Source organism: Mixophyes fleayi, chromosome 1 (genome assembly GCF_038048845.1).
Source record: "Mixophyes fleayi isolate aMixFle1 chromosome 1, aMixFle1.hap1, whole genome shotgun sequence".
NCBI classification, from domain to species: Eukaryota; Metazoa; Chordata; class Amphibia; order Anura; family Limnodynastidae; genus Mixophyes; species Mixophyes fleayi.
Window position 1 is genome coordinate 458321360 of NC_134402.1, and position 18556 is coordinate 458339915.

General features: G+C 45.5%; 1 protein-coding gene across 1 annotated transcript in view; it reads left to right on the forward strand.

Annotated features, from left to right (window-relative positions):
* LOC142102382 (BOS complex subunit NCLN-like) overlaps positions 1-18556 on the forward strand; it is a 43425-nt gene that overhangs the window by 7233 nt on the left and 17636 nt on the right. The window contains exons 5-12 of the mRNA XM_075187235.1: positions 2617-2700; positions 3193-3296; positions 3968-4056; positions 4993-5132; positions 5318-5499; positions 8842-8929; positions 10737-10775; positions 18057-18220. Of these exons, the coding sequence (XP_075043336.1) occupies positions 2617-2700; positions 3193-3296; positions 3968-4056; positions 4993-5132; positions 5318-5499; positions 8842-8929; positions 10737-10775; positions 18057-18220 (890 nt within the window). The remainder of the gene's footprint in view (positions 1-2616; positions 2701-3192; positions 3297-3967; positions 4057-4992; positions 5133-5317; positions 5500-8841; positions 8930-10736; positions 10776-18056; positions 18221-18556) is intronic.

Consider the following 18556-nt stretch of genomic DNA (forward strand, 5'->3'; position numbering starts at 1 on the left):
TGCAGGGAACATACAGTCACTGACCACATACAGTAAACATACAGTCACTGACCACATACAGTAAACATACAGTCACTGACCACATACAGTAAACATACAGTCACTGACCACATACTGTAAACATACAGTCACTGACCACATACAGGAAACATACAGTCACTGACCACATGCAGGGAACATACAGTCACTGACCACATGCAGGGAACATACAGTCACTGACCACATACAGTCACTGACCACATACAGGGAACATACAGTCACTGACCACATACAGTCACTGACCACATACAGGGAACATACAGTCACTGACCACATACAGTAAACATACAGTCACTGACCACATGCAGTAAACATACAGTCACTGACCACATACAGTAAACATACAGTACTGACCACATACAGTAAACATACAGTCACTGACCACATGCAGTAAACATACAGTCACTGACCACATGCAGTAAACATACAGTCACTGACCACATACAGTAAACATACAGTCACTGACCACATGCAGTAAACATACAGTCACTGACCACATACAGTAAACATACAGTCACTGACCACATGCAGTAAACATACAGTCACTGACCACATGCAGTAAACATACAGTCACTGACCACATACAAGGAACATACAGTCACTGACCACATACAGGGAACATACAGTCACTGACCACATACAGGGAACATACAGTCACTGACCACATGCAGTAAACATACAGTCACTGACCACATACTGTAAACATACAGTCACTGACCACATACAGGAAACATACAGTCACTGACCACATGCAGGGAACATACAGTCACTGACCACATGCAGGGAACATACAGTCACTGACCACATACAGTAAACATACAGTCACTGACCACATACAGTAAACATACAGTCACTGACCACATACAGTAAACATACAGTCACTGACCACATACTGTAAACATACAGTCACTGACCACATACAGGAAACATACAGTCACTGACCACATGCAGGGAACATACAGTCACTGACCACATGCAGGGAACATACAGTCACTGACCACATACAGTAAACATACAGTCACTGACCACATACAGTAAACATACAGTCACTGACCACATACAGTAAACATACAGTCACTGACCACATGCAGTAAACATACAGTCACTGACCACATACAGTAAACATACAGTCACTGACCACATGCAGTAAACATACAGTCACTGACCACATACAGTAAACATACAGTCACTGACCACATGCAGTAAACATACAGTCACTGACCACATACAAGGAACATACAGTCACTGACCACATACAGGGAACATACAGTCACTGACCACATACAGGGAACATACAGTCACTGACCACATGCAGTAAATATACAGTCACTGACCACATACTGTAAACATACAGTCACTGACCACATACAGGAAACATACAGTCACTGACCACATGCAGGGAACATACAGTCACTGACCACATGCAGTAAACATACAGTCACTGACCACATACAGTAAACATACAGTCACTGACCACATGCAGTAAACATACAGTCACTGACCACATACAGGGAACATACAGTCACTGACCACATACAGGGAACATACAGTAACTGACCACATGCAGTAAACATACAGTGACTGACCACATACTGTAAACATACCGTCACTGACCACATACAGGGAACATACAGTCACTGACCACATGCAGGGAACATACAGTCACTGACCACATACAGGGAACATACAGGGAACATACAGTCACTGACCACATGCAGTAAACATACAGTCACTGACCACATACAGTAAACATACAGTCACTGACCACATACAGTAAACATACAGTCACTGACCACATACAGGGAACAAACAGTCACTGACCACATACAGTAAACATACAGTCACTGACCACATACAGTAAACATACAGTCACTGACCACATACAGTAAACATACAGTCACTGACCACATACAGTAAACATACAGTCACTGACCACATGCAGTAAACATACAGTCACTGACCACATACAGTAAACATACAGTCACTGACCACATACAGTAAACATACAGTCACTGACCACATACAGGGAACATACAGTCACTGACCACATACAGGGAACATACAGTCACTGACCACATACAGTAAACATACAGTCACTGACCACATACAGGGAACATACAGTCACAGATGCTGAGAGCACGTTCCTGAATATCTAGTGAACATTTTCAGATCATTTAATTGGAACCTGAGAAATGTCAACTCAGCAAATTGGTTTTATGTTGCAGAAAATGAGCTATTACTGGAGGTCAGAGGGGCGACATGTGGAATTCTGCTCCCAATTACATGAATGGGGTGTCAAGTGGACCTTGTGTTCTTATAACGTAGTTCTGTAATAAAAGACTCATTAGGTAATATTCAGTGTATTAATCTGTCACCTTTATGTGTACACTGATTCCGTTGTGTGTTTCTAAGGCCCCTGTGATAATACTGTGTGAAAACCTCCAGTGTCTGGATGCTCTGCCATAAATATTCATTTATTTGTGCTTCTAATACATAGGATATAACTGTAGTAAGTACTGAGCCCACGTATGTTCAGTGTCGTCATGTAAGTTATTGTCTGTGTCTTCTCCTGCACAGGGGCAGCTCCCGGGGCGCGGGGAAGTTGGCGAACTCCCTACAGTTGTTGTCGTCGCTCATTATGACTCCTTCGGAGCCGCTCCGGTAAGTTATCAACTGGGGCACTGCAGGGAGTAGAGTAAATTACTGCTGCCAAGGAGAGTAATACTGAGGTATTAGTAGCATAAAATGTTGCTTTTGCTGTTACAGGTAAATATAAATACTTGTCAATGCCTTTATATCTAATATCCTGTTATATATCCGCCCCACAGTGTCTGTACATCTGACCCCTTCATCTGTATCCGCCCCACACTGACTGTACATCTGACCCCTTCATCTGTATCCGCCCCATGGGTAGTGTATATCTAACCCCTTCATCTGTATTCGCCCCACACTGACTGTACATCTGACCCCTTCATCTGTATCCGCCCCATGGGTAGTGTATATCTAACCCCTTCATCTGTATCCGCCCCACACTGACTGTACATCTGACCCCTTCATCTGTATCCGCCCCATGGGTAGTGTATATCTAACCACCTCCTCTATAACCCCCCCAGTGACTGTATAACTAACCCCATCTCCCTTATCCCCCCACAGTGGTTGGCTTATGGGGCCGATTCTAATGGCAGTGGTGTTTCTGTGCTCCTGGAAATGATTCGTCTCTTCCATGTACTCTACAATAACCCCCGGAGTCAGCCCAGGTGAGGATGTTACAGTAGTGTCCATCTTTTCATATAAACAAATATTTATTTTGAACTGAGATTTAGATTTAGACACTTCTGATGATTTATCTCAGACATAGATGAGCAGGTCAGGAGGCCGACCTGGCGGTGGCACAGACTTCCTGCTCTCTCCGTGCTGCACCTTCCAGGCCATTCCCTCTGAGTCCTCTCTTTCCTTCTCCTCCTTTGAGGTCCATCCATCAGGCCTCTCTATCCAGTCCATCTTTGGGTCATCGTCATCTACCGTCCTCCTGGTCCCGTCTCCCAATTCTTTGATTACTTTTGTACCTCTGCGTTCTTTTGCAAATTTATAATCCACAAAGTTATTGGAGCGTCTGTGTAGTAGAGGACAGCAGACCTGCCCCAGATTTCATCAGCGCATGTATGTTGAGATCTGCGCCCTGATGACTCTGAGAGTGGGCAAATCCAAAAGAAATGCGTATAATACTAAACGCGGGTTTCAGGCCCATAATGAACTGATTGTCATAGTTCTACATTTCTGTGATTCTCTGAGTCATCCCCTAATTATACAAAGCAAAGTATAACATTTATTTCCTTATGAAGATTTACTCATAGAATCTTTTATTCTCGTAACACAATGTCTGATCTCCAGGTCAGTATTATTATATATCTGTTGTGATCTCTTTCAGATATAACATCCTGTTCTCTCTCACGGGAGGAGGGAAATTTAACTACCTCGGCAGCAAGCGCTGGATAGAGGAACATCTCGACCATTCCGGTATGACGCCAGGCCGTGTAACCCTTCACCATTAGCAACGTAACCACTAACTAAACACAATTACTGACCAACAGCCGCTACATATGTGTCTATGTATTGTCTCTGAATAATCTCATTTACAAGACAGCTCTCACTGCAAATGAGGGGTAGTTCCATAAGTTAATTAGAGAGGTGAATAAATTGGTCCATAGAACAGCCCACAGTAAATAATTTCATGTCTAGTTTTTCAGGTTTGACAATTTACCTGAGAATGTTTTGTTAGAGAACAGGAGTTGTACAACGTACTGACACTTCACCCCCGTCATTTACTGCAGCTTCTCTCATGACTGGACCCTTTAGGTAACATATAGATTGGCTCGCTCATGTTTTATTCAAGTCATGTGATCTCACCCATAAACTCCACCCACCAAAGGCCCCCATATGGTGAGCACAGATGCCAAGGGATAAAAGTTCTCATACATCAAATGGTGGGCAGTGGATGTCTTGTTCAATGAATCGAGCAGATGAATATCCACTCACCTAACTTTACATAACACTTTTTATTACTGTTTTTAAGTGAATAAATCGGCCTAATCCATTGAGATGTAAATGGGCATTTTGCTTTGTTATTTCCAGAGATTTGGGAGGCAAGATCCACCCAAAGTACCCCCGGTCTGGTCACCCGACCAACACTGCTGGAATCTTAAGTCCAATATCCAGACAGTCATTAGTGTCCTATATGTTACTAAGGCTGTTTCTGCCTCTAAATACCTCTTTTTCTAGATATTGGACTTAATTCTTCCTTACATTGTAACCACAATCATTACACCGGTGTCTTGGCTGGTCGGTGCCTTTCCTGGACAGAACATTGACTATAGACATCTGTATCCTGACCCTATAATATATATCACCTGCTTATCTGACTGATCTGTTACTCTCTGATTACTGTCCTTGTAGAAACCAGTGTTCTTCATGAGAACGTGGCCTTCGTCCTGTGCCTGGATACACTAGCCAATGGGGACTCTCTTCACCTTCATGTCTCCCGACCACCACCAGAAGGGACCACTCAGTGGGAATTCATGAAGGCGCTTCAATCGGTAATTGAACTCTCGAGAACGTCCAGTATTTGCAACACAAAATGTTCTTGCATTCAAATTATATACAGCATTACCATAAATATTGTCCAACAGATGCAAAACATCACTGAAAGCAGATTTATTGTCTATTAATGATTGATTACATTTTATGATTTGTAAATAGTGCATCTGTTGCTTCATTCCAGGTCATCGAGTCTCCTCCATTTCTGGGTGTTAATTTTTCACTAATCCACAAGAAGATTAATTTGGGGGAAAATCTTTTCGCCTGGGAACACGAGCAGTTTGGATTACGCCGACTCCCGGCATTCACAGTATCACATCTGAACACTCACAATCAATGGCTGAAGAACACCATCCTAGACACCAGGTGACCAATCTACGTTCTCCTGAATATCGGCCCAGTTCTTAGATGAACATATTTACACTAGGAGGGGACTGCTTGTGTGTTACACAATGCTAGGAAGGGCTTGTAAATAGGGGGTGGGATTATCAGTGTTTAAGGTCCATAGTAAATATCAAGATTCAAGTGAAATAAAGATTATATTGCTTCACCCCTTCACTTCCCCAGTCTACCTCTCATTTGTGTCAATTGTGTTTGGACATGAATTGCATCCAATAACGTTCTTTGACGTACGTCCCTTTCTAGCGCATAACCAGAGCGAATTCACACTAAATGGAATTATAATGACCTGAATTTGTTACAGACAGAATAAAGAGGTAACTGATTCTTGTTCGGATGTAAGGTTTCACTGTTGCATACATGGAACAATGTAGCCCTGCTGTAAATTATATGGATATTATGACATCAGAACTCTCCATAATATATACATATATTATAAACTGTACCTGTTTATCCCCCCACTCCTCTGGGCAGAGTGATATTAACACTGTACATTGTCCCCATCAGAAACGCCGGCCGTCCTCAGTCACCCACATTCAGAGCGACAATCCTAGATGAAAATACAGCCACAAATCATACAATAATGTGTTTAAGTGATGATTTGAAGGCCGTCGGTTTGTTCTCTGTGGTGATTTGTTTTGTAGTTTATACAGCATTATGTCAGCTCTTTGTACAGTGCACAGAACCAGGCGGCCGGAGATGTTTCACACACACACATATTATATATAGATATATAGTCAGTGTTAGTGGATGTTTATTTCAATATTGATATTCATAGAAATGGCTCCTGGTTTTGCAGAAGAAACCACATGGCTTCTGCATAGTTCATTTTTTTTAATTTACTATTTAAATGGAAAATATCATGCGAATAACAGATATGCATTGTGTCTGGGGGCTGCAGCGATAGAGCTGAGCACCTGTACAATGTGACTCATCGTCTGCTCAATGTGCTGGTGCAATTTAAGAAACTGATAAATTGGGGCTCTGACAGTGTGTGGACAGTAAATGTTGGTACTTTTAAAGGGGGGGTTTCAAATTCCTATAATGTGAGCAATAAATGCAATATACTGTTAAATGCACAATTCTGGGTTGTATAATTGTTCTGCTGCTTCTCCTCCATTATGTTATTAGCTTTAATCCAGTTTGAACACACGGTTATTGTGAAATATGACCTACAGTATACGATACCTCAGGACATTCCAGGATTCTAATAATGTGTAGTCCAAGGAAATCCCCCTCCTTACCTAGGCCACCGGCATATATCCCTCCACTCAGGTCAGGGTCATGCAGGGTAACAACATGGCACCAGATTACAAAATTGTTTAAATGGCATGATATTGTGTTATATTGGAAATTCTTCATAAAGACATTTCACCTCAGAAATTCACCTCTGGTCGCCCCGCTCCCTCAGTCCGGCCACTGGCCCCTCCGCTCCCTCAGTCCGGCCTCTGGCCCCTTCGCTCCCTCAGTCCGGCCACTGGCCCCTCCACTCCCTCAGTCCGGCCTCTGGCCCCTTCGCTCCCTCAGTCCGGTCACTGGCCCCTCCGCTCCCTCAGTCCGGCCACTGGCCCCTCAGCTCCCTCAGTCCAGCCTCTGGCCCCTCCGCTCCCTCAGTCCGGCCACTGGCCCCTCCGCTTCCTCAGTCCGGCCACTGGCCCCTCCGCTCCCTCAGTCCGGCCACTGGCCCCTCCTCTCCCTTAGCAGGGGCGGATCCAGACTTTTGCTATACCCCGGGCGATTTTAGGGGGGGCGATTTAGGCCCCGCCCCCTTTCTAATTTCTAAGGTTGCCGGCGGCTGCACAGTATGTGCAGGTCCGCTCGGCAGTGACAGTGTGCTGCCCCGCTGCTCTGATTGTGTTTAAAACACAATCAGAGCAGCCGGGCAGCATACTGTCACTGCTGAACGGACCTGCACAGTGTGCAGCCGCCGGCAGCAAGCCCCTGCTAAGGGGGGCGATCGCCCCGATCGCCCCCCCCCCCTGGATCCGCCACTGTCCCTCAGTCCGGCCTCTGGCCCCTCCGCTCCCTCAGTCCGGCCTCTGGCCCCTCCGCTCCCTCAGTCCGGCCTCTGGCCCCTCCGCTCACTACCACCACCAAAGAAGAGGGTTAAAGTTTTTGCTCAGAAGATGGACTGTGCGTCTAAAACGGGGAAAAGTCGGGGTATATATAGGAAACAGGAAGATACATAATTAGTAGCAGATGGTTATCTATCTTCTTCGAATCAGCAAGACATGAATCAGGGCAGAGAAAAGTCCAAACATTTTCCATTGTCCATAACTTAATTATTTGTGTAACTCTGATTCTAGAGGGAAATTGCCTGAGGGTCGTTGGAGTCTGTCCCACAGTACAAATCCATTTTACTGCAGTTTCGCTCATCTGTAGCTGTAACCCACCACTTCCAATCAGATATAAGTATTTTAGCATACCTGCCAACACTTTCCAGCACTAAAAAAGGGGCGTGGTCTGTTGAGAAATGGACACAATTTTGACTTATCGGGTGTGGCTGAGCAGATCGGAACATGGTCTTGGTAGATTGGGCATGGTTGAAGCAGTCCAAGCAGATCTAGCGTGATTTGGGTGGATTAGACGTGGCTGGAGAAGAAGATCTTGGTGTGGTTTGGATGGAAAAGGCGTGGCTGGAGCAGACCTGGGTGTGGTTTGGGTGGATCGGTTGTGGTTGGAGCAGACCTGGGTGTGGTTTGGGTGGAGAGGGTGTGGTTGGAGCAGACCTGGGTGTGGTTTGGTTGGAGAAGATCTGGGTGTGGTTTTGGTGGCAAAGGCTTGATTGGAGCAGGCTTGGGTGTGGTTTGAGTGGAGAGGGCGTGGTTGGAGTAGATCTGAGTGAAGGGGGTATGGTTGGAGCAGATAGGGTAGCTTGGGTGGAGAGGGTGTGGTTGAAGTCAAGGGGGGGGGGGCGGACGTTATTGAATTTGACTACAAAAACCAACATTCCAAATTAGAAAATAAGCAGAGTAATGAAATCTGCAATGTGATTGGTTGCTATGGGTTACAGCGCATCATTGCTGCTTGCACCATGTTATTAAATAGGCCCCAATGGATGCAGAACACCCAGTAACAATTTATTAATTGTCAGATTCTACTGTTCCTGGGGGAAAAGTTACCACCTTCCAGCCTTGGATTATCTGGTGCCAGTCAGTCACCTATCCCCCCGCTGCGATATATCACATAGGAGACACATTACAGAGCCTGGCCCTCAGGGAATGCAGAATATCAGTGTATAAAGACAGCTGGGCTACGTAATGGTCCATATTAAGGGGTGTATAGTTATCATTATATTGTATGTTACAGATCTCAGGTAGATATAACGAAGCTGAGAAGAAACACGCAGATCCTGTGTGAAGCTCTGGCGCGGTTCTTATATAAAGACACTATGAAGGTAAGAGAACCGCGCTCTCCTAAACGGACAGGTGAAGACCTCCTGCGAGAGTCGTGACTTGTGAGTACCTAACGACAACCTCAGTTTCTAGGGGAAACTACATAAAGCCAAACTAAGGGCAGATCACACAATAGCTTTTACCCCAAACCCTCCAATCTATGTGGATGTTCAGTTCAACTCATTATACAACCAGGACCCATAGAGAACGCAACCGAAACACAGGAGCCTCAGCCAAAATCTGATTACCAGGGCTCCCAACCCTCAGATGACTTTAATCTATTCACTTCTACACGCTCTCCTACAACTTTTACTAATCTACTGTTATATGTCAGTGCTTTATAAATAAAGGGTATTAATATCATTAGTGGCTCCGATAAACATATCTTCAGGGCCAAAGCCCACTTACCTCACAGATGGGAACATTTGTCTTTATTTGGGGTAATTATAAATGTAAACACGTTTCATGCCCCAACGTCCTAGCAGCTCCTGAAAACCCATTTATACCATTTCGGATATTTCTCTTTAAGAAGAGTCTCTGAGCTGTAAGTTACTGCAGAGTAATGAATAGACTCAGCCATCAAAAGACACGTTCAGGGCTCTTCTCATTATCTTTCCTGCAGTCTGAAGAAGAAGTAAATGAGTCTTATAAAGTGTCATTATGATGGAAATTGGGAGAATAAGATTTTCTGATGAATCTGGTTATATTATACGGAGATTGTAACCTCTGTTCAGTGATTGCAGCCGGCAGAGACTCCGTGTAGCGGACAGATGAGGTCACAGGGGTGAGACGCAAAGCGGCCAGGAAATTGTTTTAATATACCCCACTCTTACTGGGTAAATCAGCAATCATCTTTATATGATGTACAATAATAATGATATAAAGAACTCATTAATGTTATAACTCACATATAGTAATAAGTATATCAACTACCGTCAGAATCTTCTCTAAATAGAGCACCAGATTAATTGTAAACACTGCACAGTAATGTGAAATAAAACAATACATGTTACTTATTTTTCTATATTTGAATTGGTGATTTTGTTTTTGTACGTCTTATAAAGAATTTACTGTGGAACTGACTTCAGAAGATTAACATTTATTTTTAACTCATTCATTATTTAGACTCCATGTGCAGTAACAGACGTTTAGATGAAAGTGATAAATATATTAAATAGGAGGACTTAAATTAGTTCCAGAATCTCCACCTCTGCTGATTGGGAGCTGAGGATCTTTCTCAAAGTTTGCAGTATTGTGATGTAGAAGCTATGAGATAGACGTTCACAGTAAATATGGCAGCATGCAGTGTGCAACTTAGGCATTATTTTCTGAGTAAACACATCTAAGCTTACATGCCATGGAAAGGTGACACAATACATTCCACCCTCTAATACAACACAGGTTGTTCCTATACAGAACCATCTACATGTTGTGTTTACATGAAAGGTAGAAAGGCCCACCTATGTTTTGGAGTATTGAACTAAGGCAGTATGCAACAATGTATCTGTACTATTTAGGGATAAAAGTAATAAAACATACATAGTAATGGGAGTAATAGTGCTAGACTTTATACAATAGATCACAAAGTCTTCCTGGCCTGTTACACATTATATAAAACCAGCACACAATCATAAACTCCATCACCCTATGTGAGCAGAATTCAGATATAATGATGAATTTTTCATGTAACAATATTGAGAAGTTTATATTGGTTGAATATAGACAGGAATAATTAATTCTAAACTAACACTGCCATCTAGTGTTCATTTTCCAGTATGCATGACATTAACCAATGTTTATTTGTTTCAGAAAACCTCAGAAACAGTGCAGCTCTTCCAAGGAGAACTGGTACGTTGTGCATTACCCTGGCTGCAGAATGGAGGGAGAATAACTGATGTAATGTAAACTGTATACAGCTCTTACTGAAATATAGGTGTTATTAGCATACTATTTGTGGTATTATTATGACTCCTATTATGCTGGTTGTATTAGTGCGCTTGTTTACGGCAGAGACAGATATGTTGGGGCTGACGCAGAGTGAGTACTGTGCCAGTTTGTGTAGCGTATCTTGTGTAAAATCAATGCGCTCATGACCAGAAAAGCGGGCGGCACGCATACGTGCCCCTGCGGGTCTGCATGGTTATGCCACTTAGGCCTGGATCGGCGGGATGGTGGCGTTCTCACATTGGCAGAGCACAGTAAGGGCGTGTTTGCGCTCCTGCGAATAGATGCAGACTGGGAGTAAGAAATAGATTTCTGCCTGAGATAGAGATATTTGCAGGTGATCAGGGGACGGTGTAAATAACGGGTGATGGCGATGGCGGTCCCAGGAGCTAGCAATCTGCTTGTGATTGGCTGTTTGCGAATGATTAACTTACACTTACTGGTGACTTCGTTGTTGTCCGGGCAAACGTTACGCTTTTGTGTGCGAGTTTAAGAATATTTTTTTTTTAGAACACAAGATGAGGGATCTGTTTCTTCTGTGTTAGAGAGGTTTCAGTAGCTTTATCGATGCCTAATAGTAAGGGTGTTTGCTGCAAATAAAATATATGGTTAAAAACATGAGTTCCAGCAGGACACAAGTCTATGTGACGTTAATCAGGTGCCTATGATACTGCTGCCCCCTGGCACGCATCTTAAGTCAGTTACCGCTGTTAGGAACTCCTCTCAGCCGGTACAACACAACCCGGAGTCTACTCTGCCAGTCAGGTGTTCACTGGAGCCCCTGATGGTGGGGACAGACTGGGCTGCAGACTGACAGAGGGTCGTGAAGTGTGTACCGGCTGGGGAGAACCCAGGGAAGCGAAGTGGAGTCCAAGCAGAGGTCAAGGCCCGGCAGCAGATAGCAGATCCGATAAACAAGCCGAGGTCAGGGGTCACGAGCAGACAGGGTGGTCGGTATTCAAGCCAGAGGTCAAGGTCACGAGAAACACAGGCAGGGTCCAAATCCAGGCAAGGGGTCATACGCGGGTAGTCAATAGAAATTCCAAGAGACAGGAACAAGGCACAGAGCAGGTCAGCAGACTGGCAACAGAAGCTATAACCGGCAATGAGGCAGCAGACCTCATTGCCTTAAATACAGCCAAGAGCCAATCAGAACCTGTCCCACACTTGCAGGCTAATTGCCAGATACTTAGAAAGACCAATCAGGGCTTAGCCCTGAAATCCCCACTTGCAGGCTAATACCTGCTAATTCAGACACAGGCTGAATCTGATTACTTGCCTCTAGTGCGCATGTGCGCCCGGCCGCCGAGACGCGGCGCTGAGGAGGCGTCCGGCCATTGCCTTGGCAACGGTCGGGAGTTGGAGGGAAGTGACGTCCCGGTCGTCATGGTGACGGCCGGGACGCTGGGGCAGACAGGAAGCGAGCCGCGGCGGCTGTGAGTACCGCCGCGGCTCGTGACAGTACCCCCCCCTTGAGGAGGGGTCGAGGGACCCCGACATCCAGGTTTCCCAGGGAATTTTTTAAAAAATTCCTTCAAATGCTTTGAAGCGTGCAGTCGTCTTTGCGGGACCCAGGACCGCTCCTCTAATCCGCGATTCTTCCACTGCACTAGGAAGTGCACCTGACCCTGCACTTTTTTTAGAGTCGAGAATCCTCTGGATAATGTATTTTGGTGGTTTATTCATATTTCTCACAGGCAAATTTGGAGGCTGGGACTGGTTCTGGTATAGCACCGGCTTAAATAGAGAACAGTGAAAAGTGTTGGGGATCCTCAGTGAACCAGGAATCTTTAATCTGAAAGCTACCGAATTAATCTGCTTGATGATCATGAACGGACCAATGAATTTAGGCCCCAGATTCTTACAAGGCTGTCTAAGCCTAATATTCTGTGTTGAAAGCCACACTTTCTGGCCCACTTTGAATGAGCAGATGGTACGGTGGCGATCCGAATTTTTTTTAGAGAAAAATGAGGCTCGTTTTAAAGAGCACTGAACTTTCTTCCAGATACTTCTGAGATCTGTAGCTGTATAACGTATCTCTGGAATACCAGCGGACCTGAGCGAATATAAAGAATTGGACCTGGGGTGGAAACCAAAATTACAGTAGAACGAGAAGTATGAGTGGATGAGTGACAGGAATTGTTGTACGCAAACTCTGCCCAGGGTAACAGAGAGGAACAGTTGTCGTAGAATTCAGTGGTGTATAATCGTAGAAACTGCTCCAGGGACTGGTTAACCCTCTCAGTTCGGCCATTAGATTGAGGGTGGTACGCAGATGAGAGACTGATTTTTATTCCAAGAAGGGTACAGAACGACTTCCAGAACTGCGCAACAAACTGAGAACCACGATCTGAGACAATATCAACAGGAAGAACATGGAGTCGAAATATATGTTGGACAAAGAGAACAGCCAGATTTCTAGAGCTGGGATGTCTGGTTAGCGGTATGAAATTTGACATTTTACTAAAACGATCCTCAACCACCCATATGGTATTATGTCCTGCAGAGGGTGGGGATCAACGATGAAGTCCATTGATAAGTGTGTCCAAGGTTTTGAGGGAATGTTCAACGGAACAAGCTGGCCTGAAGGAGAGTTCCTGGGGACCTTACTCCTTGCACAAGTCTCACAGGAGAGGACAAAGTCTCTGACATCCGCAGATAACGAGGGCCACCACACGGCACGAGAAAGAATTTCCAATGTTTTATGGATTCCAGGATGCCCGGCTGTCTTGTTGTCATGTGCCTCAGAAAGGACCGCTTTTCTCAAGTGGACTGGAACAAACAGACGATTTCCTGGAGTATTAGCAGGAGCTATCTTCTGGAATCTATGGAGCGTCATACTTAAATCTTGAGTTAGTCCGGCATGGATTACAGAGGAAGGAATGATAGGTAGAGGATCAGAAACAGGAATGTGATGCGACATAAAGCTCCTAGACAGAGCATCTGCCCGGACATTTTTAGAACCAGGTCAGTACGTAATTACGAAATTGAAGCGGGTAAAGAAGAGTGCCCAGCGGGCCTGTCTGGGATTCAACCGTTTTGCCGACTGGATGTACTGTAGATTCTCGTGGTCCATAATCACAGAGACAACATGAACCGCTCCTTCCAGCCAGTGACGCCACTCCTCAAAGGCCCACTTAATAGCTAATAGCTCTCGGTTGCCCACATCGTAATTCGCTTCAGCAGTAGAGAACTTACGAGAGAAGTATGCACATGGATGCAAACGGTGAGTGTAAGGATCCTTCTGAGAAAGGATAGCGCCAGCACCGGCATCGGAGGCATCCACTTCTAACACAAAAGGAACATCTGGATCGGGATGTCTAAGGATTTGAGCAGATACAAACGCTCTTTTTAGGGCTTCAAATGCAGCTACCGCCTGAGGAGGCCAATTAGTGGAATCCATCCCTTTCCGGGTAGGGGCGACTATAGGAGCCACTATATCAGAAAAACTGCGGATGAAACTTCTATAATAATTTGCGAAGCCCAAGAACCTCTGCACGGCCTTGAGGTTGTTGGGTTGTACCCAGTCGAGAATGGCTTGGACTTTAGTTGGGTCCATGGAGAAGCAAGCCGGAGAGATGATGTATCCCAGAAATGACACCTTCTGTACCTCAAATTCGCATTTCTCCAACTTGGCGAAGAGATGGTGGTTTCTACGTTTTTGGAGAACCTGCTTAACATGACTCCAATGCAAGGACAGCGACTGAGGGTATATCAGGATGTCATCCAAATAGACAACCACGAAGTGGTCAAGAAATTCACGGAGAACTTCATTAATCAGGTCTTGAAATACAGCAGGTGCATTACTGAGGCCAAACGGCATGACCAGATACTCATAGTGGCTGGAGTGTGTATTGAATGCCGTCTTCCACTCATCTCCCTCTCGGATGCGGATGAGGTTGTACGCTCCACGGAGATCGATTTTGGTGAAGACGGTGGCACCTCTTAACTGATCGAATAGCACTGAGATGAGAGGGAGAGGATAGGTGTTCTTGACTGTAATTAAATTAAGGCCCCGGTAGTCAATGCAGGGCCGCAGTCCACCATCTTTCTTTGACACAAAGAAGCATCCGGCACCTACAGGAGATTTGGATGGCTTGACAAATCCCTTTTCAAGATTTTCCTCAATATAAGCTTGCATGGCCTTTGTCTCGGGACCAGAGAGAGAATACAAGCGCCCCTTAGGTAACTTGGAACCAGGAATCAGCTCAATAGCACAGACGAAGTCTCGATGAGGTGGTAAAGTGTCAGCAGCCTTTTTGGAGAACACATCCCAGTACTCATGATATTGTGAGGGAAGTTGCTCCGGAATAGACTGGATAACACGCAGAGGCAGAGTCAAGCAGGACTGTGTACAAAACGAGCTTAACTGGACAATTTCACCTTTTGCCCAATCCACGACAGGAATATGACGGGAAAGCCACGGATGGCCCAGGATCAGCGGGACCGACAGACAGTCGATAAGGAAGAGGGTTATTGCCTCGGAATGGAGAGCTCCTATGTTTAGTTGTAGTGATGGGGTCTCAAAAACAATTTTTCCTCCAGGCAATGGACTCCCATCTAGGTCACAAACTGTAATTGCAGAACGAAGCTTCACCATAGGAATCCCAGCAGAATGGGCAAACCCGATGTCGAGGAAGTTGCCTGCAGCTCCACTATCAATGAAGGCCGACAGGGCCACGGAACTGGCACCGAAAGCGACTTGTGCGGGAATAAGGACAGCATTCTTTTGGGAAACAATTTGGAAGCCTAAGTGAACCTTTTCCAGACATGCTCTTTTTTCAGGTTTGTATGGACAGGAGCAGGAGAAGTGGCCTTTATTGCCACAATAGAGACATAGACCTTGTAACCGTCTCTTGTCCCTTCCCTCAGGAGGGAGGTGAAACGCCCCCCGAGTGCGTAGGCTTCTCAACAGCCGTGGAGGCTGGAATAACTGCAGATGAAAAAGAAGATGACTCTTTCTCAGTCCTCCTCTCCTTGATTCTCCTGTGAATTTTAATAGCAAGCTGCATAAGGCTCTCCAATGAGGCGGGGAAAGGATACTGCACAAGTGAATCCTTAATCTCCTCTGACAGTCCTAGGCGAAACTGGCTGTGTAACGCTGGATCGTTCCACTCACTGTCAGGCGACCATCTGCGGAATTCAGCGCAGTATTCTTCTGCTGAACGCTGACCTTGCTTTAAGGCCCATATGTGAGCCTCGGCGGAGGCAACTCGATCTGGGTCATCGTAGAGGAGGCCCAATGCACTAAAGAAAGAGTCCAATGATTGCATAATAGGACTCGACTGTGGTAGGGTGAAAGCCCAGGACTGGGGGTCACCCTGCAGGAGGGAGATGACAATTCCAACTCTCTGCTGTTCTGAACCAGAAGACCGAGGTTTCAGCCGAAAATAGAGCTTGCAGCTTTCTTTAAAATTCCGGAACAGGACTCTGTTTCCGGAGAACCGGTCCGGCAAATTTAACTTGGGTTCATCAACCAAACCAGAAATGGGCAGTGTAATCCGAGGAACCTCGCCAGAGGAGGACAAACGCTGGGACAGTTCCCGGATCATCTGGTAGAGGGTCTCAACATGACCCCGCCAGGGCTTGAAGAGGAGACGATTTGGTTTCGCTTTCTTCCATACCAACCTCGTCTCCGGAACGTGTTTGGCCGGTTATAATGTTAGGAACTCCTCTCAGCCGGTACAACACAACACGGAGTCTACTCTGCCAGTCAGGTGTTCACTGGAGCCCCTGATGGTGGGGACAGGCTGGGCTGCAGACTGACAGAGGGTCGTGAAGTGTGTACCAGCTGGGGAGAACCCAGGCAAGCAAAGTGGAGTCCAAGCAGAGGTCAAGGGCTGGCAGCAGATAGCAGATCCGATAAACAAGCCGAGGTCAGGGGTCACGAGCAGACAGGGTGGTCGGTATCCAAGCCAGGGGTCAAGGTCACGAGAAACACAGGCAGGGTCCAAATCCAGGCAAGGGGTCATACACGGGTAGTCAATAGAGATTCCAAGAGACAGGAACAAGGCACAGAGCAGGTCAGCAGACTGGCAACAGAAGCTATAACCGGCAATGAGGCAGCAGACCTCATTGCCTTAAATACAGCCAAGAGCCAATCAGAACCTGTCCCGCACTTGCAGGCTAATTGCCAGATACTTAGAAAGACCAATCAGGGCTTAGCCCTGAAATCCCCACTTGCAGGCTAATACCTGCTAATTCAGACACAGGCTGAATCTGATTACTTGCCTCTAGTGCGCATGTGCGCCCGGCCGCCGAGACGCGGCGCTGGGCAACGGCCGGAAGTTGGAGGGAAGTGACGTCCCGGTCGTCATGGTGACGGTCGGGACGCTGGGGCAGACAGGAAGTGATCCGCGGCGGCTGTGAGTACCGCCGCGGCTCGTGACAACCGCTTTGTATATGGTTATAAAAGCAGCTTATTTTTAATGAACACAAATTACATTTGAGATTTGGGGTGTTGGGATGCAAACCACGGCAGCCCCCGTGGGTGTTGAACCACTATTTATATGACTGCAGCTCACTAGGTTGAAGCCACAGCACTGAATCACTTTTCTAAGAATATTTCTGGTTACTGTTTGTGACAATATTTTGCTCTTTATGTGGCATGGAGATTATTGTTCTGATTTCATATCTAGAGACATTGCCAGATGAATGCTGTTAAATAAGTGACATAAATACATGAAACATTTACATGAGATGCGTGCACAGCTGCCTTCATATGTCTGTATACTTCATATGACAGCAGTAGCGAGTTACATTCCTCGCTCCTTGTTGGCGTGTTCACACAACCGCTAAGCTGATGAATCTCGTCTTGTCATGTGCAGTGCAGGAGGATCTTGCAGGATAGGATGTGTATTTAACCTGGTTATAATATCCAGGGGTAAATATATAAAACTTGGGTCTGTCTCTGTTGGTAAGTACGACAAATATAAAGGGTTCAAAGGGACCCAGCACAGAAGAAAACGGCTCCTATCTAATTGTCTATATAATGGACTAATATATAAATACTCACTGACGTAAAGAGAGAGATAAATGTTTCTTTCACTCACCACAAAACGCAACAAGGAACATTATATAATTACACAATGAAAAAACGTTTAAATTGTGATGAAAATTTTCCCCATTTCAAAGCACTTTTGCTGCCCATTTTGTTCCTTAGTCCCTTAATGTTGGTGATTGCAGGCGGTACAGGAGGAGCGGCTGGCGGCCATCATGGATTGGCTGGTCTCCCACCCTCGCGCAGCTCAGCTAATCGAGAGGAACCACCCGATACTAAGCACCATGGAGCATCTCTTCAAGAGGCACCTGAAGGACGTGAAGCGTCACGTGTTCAAGCCGGACGACAGGTACAAATCTTCCCCTATTTATTTTTACAGCACAATGTGATACACAATACAGTAAGTACAAACAAACAAAACAATGTATTAAATACCAATTGCAGAGAACTTTCACAGTACGTACGAGTGCATGATTTGTTCTGCACTGACCGGATACATCCACACATGTGTTCAGCCATGTCGCCCATTGCTTAGCGGTGTTCAGTTGAATGGAACAAATTGCAGCTTAAACGGAACTTTAAAAAAAACAAGGACCCTATAAAGCTCACAAGGACCAATCACTGGCAATGCAGGGGATAGAAACAGCTCGAAATGTTACTAGAAAATCAATTATATGTAATATTT